Source organism: Chrysochloris asiatica, unplaced genomic scaffold, assembly GCF_000296735.1.
Source record: "Chrysochloris asiatica unplaced genomic scaffold, ChrAsi1.0 scaffold00050, whole genome shotgun sequence".
NCBI lineage: Eukaryota > Metazoa > Chordata > Mammalia > Afrosoricida > Chrysochloridae > Chrysochloris > Chrysochloris asiatica.
Window position 1 is genome coordinate 726,271 of NW_006408568.1, and position 9,263 is coordinate 735,533.

At 47.4% G+C, this 9,263-nt stretch overlaps 1 protein-coding gene across 1 annotated transcript; it reads right to left on the reverse strand.

Annotated features, from left to right (window-relative positions):
- Positions 1 to 2,297: 2,297 nt before the first annotated feature.
- On the reverse strand, positions 2,298 to 8,760 carry GNB3 (guanine nucleotide binding protein (G protein), beta polypeptide 3). Its single transcript, XM_006862636.1, has 9 exons — positions 8,681 to 8,760; positions 8,378 to 8,416; positions 6,962 to 7,068; positions 6,821 to 6,884; positions 6,538 to 6,700; positions 6,370 to 6,436; positions 6,083 to 6,284; positions 3,212 to 3,428; positions 2,298 to 2,404 (listed from the first exon to the last, which is right to left on the reverse strand). Exons 1-9 carry the CDS (start codon positions 8,735 to 8,737, stop codon positions 2,298 to 2,300), a joined length of 1,023 nt encoding a protein of 340 aa, XP_006862698.1. The 5' UTR covers positions 8,738 to 8,760.
- Between the last annotated feature and the right edge of the window lie 503 nt (positions 8,761 to 9,263).

Here is a 9,263-nt window from a genome sequence, read left to right on the forward strand (position 1 = left end):
TCATCTTTCTCCTGCGGAGCAGCTGGTAGTTTCAAACTGCTGACCTTAAGGTTTGCAGCCCGATTCGTAACCACTACGCTACCAGAGCTCCTTGGATATTATAGGAGCTAAATTTGAAATCCTTGGGGCTGCGTTCTTTAGCTAGAATTGTCTCAAAGCTTCAGGGGATAGTTTTAATTAAATTTTAAAGATGATCTTAGGACAACAGTTTCAGGGGTTCATCTAGTACCCATAGCTCTGGAAAGTCTGGAGTCCATAAGAATTTGAAACTCTTCTATATATTTCCCACTTTTGATCAGGATTCTTCCAGAGAATCTTTCCTCAAAACTTTCAGTAATGGTAGCCAGGTAGCCATGAGACCATCTGGTCTCATGAAAAAGGGTATTAGACACTTATTTCGTATACTCCTTATATTTCTGATTCTCTTTCCTCTATTGGTCAGGTGAAGAGGGACTAATTGTACTTTGAATGGCGTCTTGCAACCTTGTTTTTTTTTAAACTAGGTTGAGTATATATGTAATATATATAAGTATATATGGACTCCTGGTGTGGTGCTATAGTATAAGCACTGGACTGCAAATCACAAGGTCGCCGGTTCAAACCCACCAGCTGCTCCTCTGAAACCCTGTGCAGGGTTGCTAACTTGACAGCACCTAACAACAACAAACATAATAACAAGAAGTATGCCATTTTAACTTCTTTTAAACTCACTTTTGCATTTTGGTTGCCTGCTCCGTACCTTGGTTCCAGAATCTCCTCCCTTCATTTCATCAGCCTACACTGCTTCTAGAGCTATCTCTCTGAGTAGAACTTTCATGATCAATGTAACTGTCATAGTACTACTTTGCTCAGAACTCTTTCAATGTTTGCCCTTAGGTGGTGGTGACAGTTATGTACAGACTCCTTAATCTGGCATTTAAAACCTTTTACAATCTGACTCCTGCTCAACTAAGTACAACCACACACACAAATCACAAGCAGGCTGTAATGACCTGTTGCAGCCACCAAGTGAGTACCACCTGCCCCTGATTCATCTCAGGCTTCCCTCCATTTGAGGCTTGCCTTTTCCCTCCCACCTCCTTTCCAGCCATCCGCTGCCCAGTACCAGCCTTTTTCATTACACTTACAACCCTTTGTTGCACCTCATTGCCAATTTGGTGTCTCCTCTAGCTCCTTGAAGACCTCCCATGGTGCCTCCCATTGACAGACACGACACGACACATAGCTGTTATAGACTAAGTGGACTCTCAGTTCTAGACTTGTGCTAGAGATCAAGTCCATTTCTTTTCTACCCTCCCATGATTATACTACTATTGAGAATTGCTTTGCTAACCCATTATGCCCCATGGCCCCAACCCTGTTATTTATCGCTGTCTTGACTCAGATTTATCTGCAGACAAGTACAACAAATGGTTACTACCCAAGTTTCCTCACACTTTAGGGAGAAAGGACCCTGTCCCTTCCAGGTGTTTTCTCTAAGTAACTCCAGAATTGCAATAGGATCCCCTAGAGTTCTGCTTCCAAATCTTAGTCTCTATGGAAAGGGGAGCCTTCAAACTCAGGCCCCTGAGCATCCTTGGTGAAAAGAGAGGGGCTGCCTCCCATTAAGAGTAAAGAACCAGGAGGGTGAAGAGGAGGAAATGGGATTCAGGTGTTTGGGGAAAAGGAGGATGGAGCCAAACATTACAGACATACCACAGTGTTACACTTTATTGCAAGTGCTTTAGGAGAGAGGAAGAAAAAAAAAATAGTAGAAAAAGTAGACAGACTTACCACAGTGTTACACTTTATTGCAAGTGCTTTAAGAGAGAGGAAGAAAAAAAAAAAATAGTAGAAAAAGTAGACAGACATACCACATTGTTACACTTTATTGCAAGTGCTTTAGGAGAGAGGGAAAAAAAAATAGTAGAAAAAGTAGACAGCCTAAAAGAGAAAGGGGTCAGGCCCCTAGTGGTGTCAGAGCTGTAGTCACAGGGTTGAACAACCTGTACACCTAGCATAGGCAGTGGCTGTGGGAGAGGAATTCTAGGGCGAGGGCCTTGAGTGGACCTGCTGCTCTGCAAAGGACTGGAGCGGGTCAGTTGTCCTTGCTCAGTAAGGGGAGGCTGTCGGACCATGGGGAGGGGAGGCCATGGGGGGAGCCACCTCTTTGTCCCTGATGCTGCCTTCCAAAGTCATACTCCCTACAGCCCTCAAGAGAGACAGCATGATGGGAATAGTAGCTGGGATATGAGAGAGAAATCCCTTAAGGGGGTTACAGCTGGGTGCCTGGCCTTCCACCTCCTTTTGCGCTCTCCTCAGTTCCAAATCTTGAGGAAGCTGTCCCAGGAACCAGTGGCCATAGCCATTCCATCAGCTGTGAGCCCCAGGCAGCTGACCCTGTTGTTGTGTCCAGAGAGGATGCCTGAGGAAGAGGAGAGGGGGTCAGCCTGTTACCCACACTGCTGTCGAAGAAAGAGTGTGTGTGTGTGTGTGTATAGGAATCCCAGGTAGGTAAGCTGGGCAATGAGCTCTTTAACACCTGGAGAAGACTGAAGAGGATCACCCTGAGAAAAGGGATTTCATTTGAGGCAAATCTCTCAAGAACTCCAGATGGATGGGATGGGGGAAAGGCTGGTGGCAAGGAGGGGCAGAGAAAGGGTGGAAGTACAGGTGTGCTATGAGCAAAGCAAGGGGGCAGGGTGTTATTTCCACACCTCAAAGAATCCTATCCCCTTGTTTCCAGATGAAGAAACTTGACATCCAGAAACTCATTCCAGGACACTCAGAAATTAAACAGCAGAATTAGGATTTGGACCCTGACTCGGCCAGGGTTATCTTCATTCAGCACCTAGCCTCTCCCAAGAGAAGCATTTATACTACCTAATGTAGGCTGAGCCTATGTATGCCCCTAGGTTGGGATCTGGGCCTGCAGGTCACTCCCAATCTCTGAAACATCAAGAACCCAGAACTGACAGTACAGTCAAAGTTCACCACTGTGGCTGACAGCTTTGCAGGGGCAGCGATGGCAGTGGGCTGCTTAGAGCAACTGTTCTTTAAGGAAAGCTGGTTGGTTTGGGAGCCAAGGGCTACTGGATTCTAGGGTTAGGTTTCAGTGTTACCCAGTCATTAAGGAGAGCAGTAAGCAGGTTCTAATAAGGGGCTGGTATGAGGGTACAGAAAGGGGAGAGTTCTTCCAACTGAGATGGCAGTAGGTGGGACTGGCCCTTACCCACACGCTCGCCCTTCATGGAGTCCCAGACATTGCAGTTGAAGTCGTCATAGCCTGCTAAGAGCAGGCGGCCACTGAGGGAGAAGGCCACAGATGTGATGCCACAGATGATGCTCTCCTGGGAATAGGCAATCAGCTCCTGGTCAGCCCGCAGATCAAAGAGGCGGCAGGAGGCGTCGTCTGAGCCTGTGCAGATGGCCTCTCCATTGGGGAAGAACTAAGGGGTCAGAGGTGGATGGGAGCTCAGAGCTCCTACCCACTCCCTAACTCCCACCCTACACAAATTGCTTTCCTTTGCCCCTCTGCCTGTCCCTTCCCCAACACAGGATGAGAAGCAGCCACCACTTCACATCATCATTCACCGCTAACGCTAACATTTCTCACACGTCAGCTGCATGCCCATGGCTTCCCCTACACTCCCTCATTTGCTCCTCACAACAACATGGCAGGCAGGTAGGCATCATTTCCAGGTAGCAATTGAGAGCAAGCTTGGCAGCTTACCCAGGGCCAGCCACTGGGCTCCTACAACTTCACAAGTGGGGCTCTATCAGGGTGTAGATCAGGGCCAGGTGAAAATTTATAGTTTTGGAAACCCTATGGCCACTATGAGTCAGAATCAACTCAATGGCAGTAGTTTGGTTGTTTTGTTGTTTAAAGAGATAACTGTAAGGAAATGCGATACGTGTTATTAGATCCTGGACAGGAAAAAAAAAAAAAAAAAAGGCAATGTTATTGAGATAATGGGTGAATTTTTAATATTGACTCTTGATTGTAGTACTCATATAATATCAATGTTAAATTTCCTACTTTTAAGAATTACACTCCTATAACTTATTGGAATACCTAAAAGGGGTTCTAGAACTTGTCCAATGAAATAGGCCTCCTGCAGAGCCTTTGCAGTGTATAGGACTTTAGATGGAATCCTGAGTCCCATCCAGAACCTTCTGAGGTGGGACATTCCCACTAGAAAGGACAAGCAGACCAGCCTGAAACAGCTAGAGTGACAGAAGATACATCTTCAAAGAAAGATCAGCAGGAAAAATCCAAAACAAAATGGCAGTATGATTGGCTACTACAAGAATAGCAAGTTGTTCACTGGGAAGCCATCAAGGCAAGCAATCAAGTCCCTTCAGGACAAATCCCCCTCTAAGACTGAAACTCAAAGGGAACACATGAGCAGGCATGCTGGCGACCACATTGGTCTACTGGTTAATGGAAGAGGGAGAAAGGCAGCAATGAAGAAAAGGGCTGAGTTCAGCCACGTTCCATAGACTCCCGTGGACCTAGAAATGAGAGAGAGAAGAGGAAGGACAGGTTGGTCCAAAGTGTGGTGAGACCTGGGGACACCTGAGCCCATGGACAAGGACATAGCTGCAGAAGGCTAGAGCTGAGAGTGAAGCATCCAGCTGATATGAAGTGAGGGGAGATGCACAAGAATATCCAAACTTGCAGATAGTACCCATTTGACCTAACCTTGATGACCTGATAAGCAGAACTCGACTAGAGGAAGATTAAAAAAAAAACAAAAAACAATTTCTGATAAACGAGGGTAAATTGCTATAATTTGATGAACTTGACCTATACTCATGGAGGTAGTAGCTCAAAATACCAACAGAGAGGGAAGGAGTCTTCACACCAAGTATCAATACTATCTCCTCTGTATACAGGGTAGATAGAGAGGGGCAACTTAGACATTGGCTACCTAAAATAAGGGGGGATAAAGGCATGAAATGACTGGCTTACAAGGTTTCAAGAGGGAATTTAGTTTAAGAGTGTGTGTGGGAAGATAGAGTCCCTATTGAATAGTTTTCACCTTGTGATTCAATAGTGAGTAATTGTTATTATGACTAATTGCAACTGTCATAATTGTAAAGGTAGAAGTTTTGTAACAAAAACGGGGGAGTAGTTAATCTTACAGTCCAGAAACAGAGGACCCTAGGACTATCAAGGAAAAAGAGCACAAGTGGAATGCGGGACCTTATCCAGAGAAGCAGTGATACCAGAGATGGGGATATGGAGAGAGGGAGCAGCTGAAGACTCATGGGAAGAGAGGGACTGACAGCTGGCAACCAGGAGTTCATGCTTGCAGAATGTGCCTAACTGATGGTACATGGAGGGTATTATAATCATTGTATTGAAACAAAATATATAATTTGTTGATTGTAAAACTGATGATCTGCCCTGTAAACTTTCACTCAATTCACAATAAAAACTTAAAAAAAAAAAGAATTATACTGTGTGTTATTTAGGAAATGATACCAAAATATTAAAAGGGTAAATAGGCATGGTATCTACAATTTACTCTCAAAAGGCCTAGGGGTGAAAAAAAACAAAGAAAGAAACTATCTACATCTCAGGAGAAAGATGAAGTTGTCTGTTCCTGTAAGTCTCGGAAGCCCTATGGGGCTGTTCTACTCTCTCCTAAAGGAGAATCTCAATCAACTCAATGGCGTGGGTTTGGGTTAGACTTTATGTATATATCTATCTAGCTCTCTAAGTAGAGAGGGTGAGAAGACAAAGTGATCAATGTTAACTGTTAGTGAATTTTAAGTGTGGGCCAAGGGCATATGGAGTTCTTATTTGTAATGTGAAATTATTTCAGACTAAAAAGGCTAGGGAAGCTGTGTGGAGCCCTGGTAGCACTGTAGGATAAGCAATGGACTGTTAACCTCAAGGTCAGCAGTTCAAACCTACCAGTCGCTCCTCAGGAGACATATGGGGCTTTCTGCTCTTGTAAAGAATTATAGCAACAGAAACCCTATACAGGTTTTCTATGGTTCACTATGAGTTGAATCAACATGATGACACTGGGTTTGAGGGGAAGAAGCTGTGTGGGGCAAGGGGGTCCCAGGAGCATGGAAGGGGGCTCACGCAGATGGCATTGATATCCGACTCATGGCCTGTGAAAGTCTGACGGCAGGTCCCCTCCCGCACATCCCAGAGTTTGGCGCTGGCATCACAAGCCCCCGAAATGAAGAGCTGGAAGTCAGGAGAGACAGCCAGGCTCATACAGTCACCGGTGTGTCCCACAAACACAGTCTTCTGCTGCCCGGTCTCAATATCCCACAGAGCACTGTGACAGAGAAGAAGGTAGGATGTCACAGAAAAAAGGCCACACTGGCCCTGGGACAGGACTGCCTCCCAGTGTCAGTCCTCACCACGTGGTGTCTCCAGAGCTGGTCACAATGTTGTTGTCATCTAGGAAGCGACAGCAGGAGAGATAACCTGTTTTGAAGGACAGGCCCCTGGTTGCAGAGCCGTACGTAATCCGCAGGGGACCTGGGACTCCCTGGACCCCTCAGGACTGGAAGAGAGGGTCTGCTTACCTGTGTGAGCAGAAAGCTCCCGGCTGACCTTGACGTTGCCCTCATGGGATTTAAGGCTGTAGATGGAGCACATGTTGTCCAGTCCCCCACATGCCACAAAATTCCCTGATGGGGCATAGGCACAGGTCATGACCCAGGAGGAGCGCAGTGGAATGGCGTGCACCTGCGGGGAGGTTAGGTTTGGGCAGAAAAGGCCCTCTGAGGTGAGTTTCCAAGTGGGCAGGAGGAAAGAAGGGTAGAAACAGCGCTTCCAAGAAGGTGGTCAGGGTGGCAGGTCTGGTACCTTATTGGTGGTGTAGGTATCCCAAACAATCAGCTTTCCGTCTTGTGAAGCACTTACCAGCAGCCTAGGGAAAGGGTACCTGGGTCACCCAAGCATCTCCTTCCTACCTTTCTTCCCCCTCTGTGCCCTCTCAAGCCTCACTTGGAGTCAGTGGCCCAGTGCATAGCATAGATCTTGGCCAGGTGTCCCCTTAGCGTCCGCCGAGTCCGCATCTGGACTCGTCCCACGACTTCTAGGCCAGACACCAGCTACAGAGAAAGCGCTATTAGAAATCAGGTGAGCAGGGGATATCCCCAAGTCTGTGTCATAGCCACTGATCTATACAAGTCGCTGCTGTGTACTCATGGTCAGGCCCCCAACCTTAGAGAAAGGAGTCCCTGAGATTACCAGTGATGAGTTGGTAAATGGTGAACCACCACCTCTCCAGCAGGGGGTGGGGGAAGAGCGAGGAGAGTTGAATGGATACTTTTCATGACATAAAGACTCCCAGCTTGGCCAGTCTCAAGCTGCTAAAATAAGGTCACTAACTATGGATTCAGAAAGAGATACACATAGTGGGCTCTCAGAAGCTCCCCACTGCAACAGGGCCAATTCTTTAACTGAGTCCCCAGGTAACTTGTGGTCCTTTGCCCTGTGAACACTAACCAGTTTTTAGACTTCAGCTGGGGCACCAGAGTCAGCAGACTTAACTTGCATTTACTTGCTTTGTGATCTTGGGCAAGTTACTTAACCTGTTTCCCCATCTGCAAAATGAGACTTATCCTAGCACCTACTTCCCAGGGTCACCATGAAAATTAAATGCCTTTAGTGTCTGGTTCAAGGTACCTGTTTAGTAAATGTGTGCTCCTGTTACTATGAAGATACCATCAACTCTAAGAAGCACAAGGTCACCGGTTCAAACCCACTAGCCGCCCCTTGGAAACCCTATATAGCATCACTATGAGTCAGAACTGACTCCACAGCACTTAACAAGAAGAGCATATGCTACCAACTATACTCAAGGAGTCCTGGTGTGGCGCTGTAGGCTTAATGCATCAGACTACAAAGTCATTTGAACTGCAAGGTCAGTGGTTCAAGCTTACCAGCTGCTCCTTGGAAACCCTATACAGGGCCGCTATGGGTCGGAATTGACTCGACAGCACTTAACAACAACAACATACTCAAGGCATCATCCATTGTTAGATGCATCTTGTATCAGAATGTGGAAAATGGGCTGCAGTAATACATCAGACAACTGTTAGCACCAGTGGCTGGAGGGCTTTGTGATTACAAAGTACGTTCATCACTCTCTTCATCTTCAAGATCCTGCCAGGGAGGTGTACTCACTCGGTTTATGGACAAGAATAGGGACAGTGTCTGAGTCTTGGTAACTTTAGTATCTAATACAGTGTCTAGCCCAGAGCAGTTCTCACTAAATGCTTGGTGAGTGAATGGATGAATGTGGTTCCTCATTCTGAGGACATGCTGTACCTAAACTTCGGTACCTGGTTTATGCTGCTTAAGGAGTGTCCACTCTCACAGTTCATGCTTTGCTCTCAGGGGGACAGGAGGTCTTACCTCTGCCAGAGTACTATCAGCACACGCTTTCCTGGCATCCTAGAGGGGAAGCAGATGTCAGGGGAGGGTAAGGGCAAGGTGGTGGGGGTAGAACAAAACGGGGGGCCTCTGAGGTAGGAGGACTTGGGGCTCTGAGGTTTGAGGGAGTCTCCAATATGAGCTACAAATTCAGGAAATCTGGTCATTTCCATGTCAATGGTCTCTAAGGTGTCACTCAAGAACAAACCCAGCCCCCCAGCCCCACTCCCTCATGTCACTGGTTCTGTTTTCTGGGGTCCTCCAGTGGGAGGGCTTTGGGGTTACTGCAATCTGCTTCTTGAGCTGCTCCGCCTCCTGCCTCAGTTGCTCCATCTCGCCCATGGCTGATGGGTCAAGGAATTGCTCCTGCTAGGAATGTGGGGTGGGTATTGGGGAACCTCTGTCAAGACATGTTTTGTCCCTCACACCCTATCATGGACTCCTTATGAAGGGTGAAGTCCATGCCAAGAAATAGGAAAATGACTGGGGTGCCCACAACCCAGCCCTGCTATGGTCCTCCATTTTAGAATCCTCTACATCCACCCCCAACTCTGCCTAGCACCCCCCACCCCCACCATGCCCCAGCCCCAGGACACCAAGCCCAGCTAGCTCCCTCTTACTTGAACTTTGACTGGATCTCTCCCGGGTTTCAGCTCTGGTTCCCAGGCACCTCCTCACTCTCTTAGCTGCAAACGCCTGCCTGCATGTCACCTGCCCCACTCTGCTGCCAGAGAAGCTGGCCTGGCCTGGCCCCCACTTGGATGAGGGGGAGCTGGGGAGGGGCAGTGGCAGTGGCGGGGTAGGGCCAGAGACAAATGAAATCAGCTGGCAGGGGTGGGGAAGAGAGGATTGTTCCAAGAGACCTGGG

Bases quoted from the DNA above. Each gene is read 5' to 3' on its own strand.
- GNB3 (XM_006862636.1), bottom strand. From the start codon at position 8,737: ATGGGCGAGATGGAGCAACTGAGGCAGGAGGCGGAGCAGCTCAAGAAG. The intron at 7,069-8,377 runs GTAAGACCTCCT...CTTTCTCTGTAG, and splicing joins CTGATAGTACTCTGGCAGAG to CTGGTGTCTGGCCTAGAAGT. The intron at 2,405-3,211 runs GTAAGGGCCAGT...CCTCTTCCTCAG, and splicing joins CATGAAGGGCGAGCGTGTGG to GCATCCTCTCTGGACACAAC.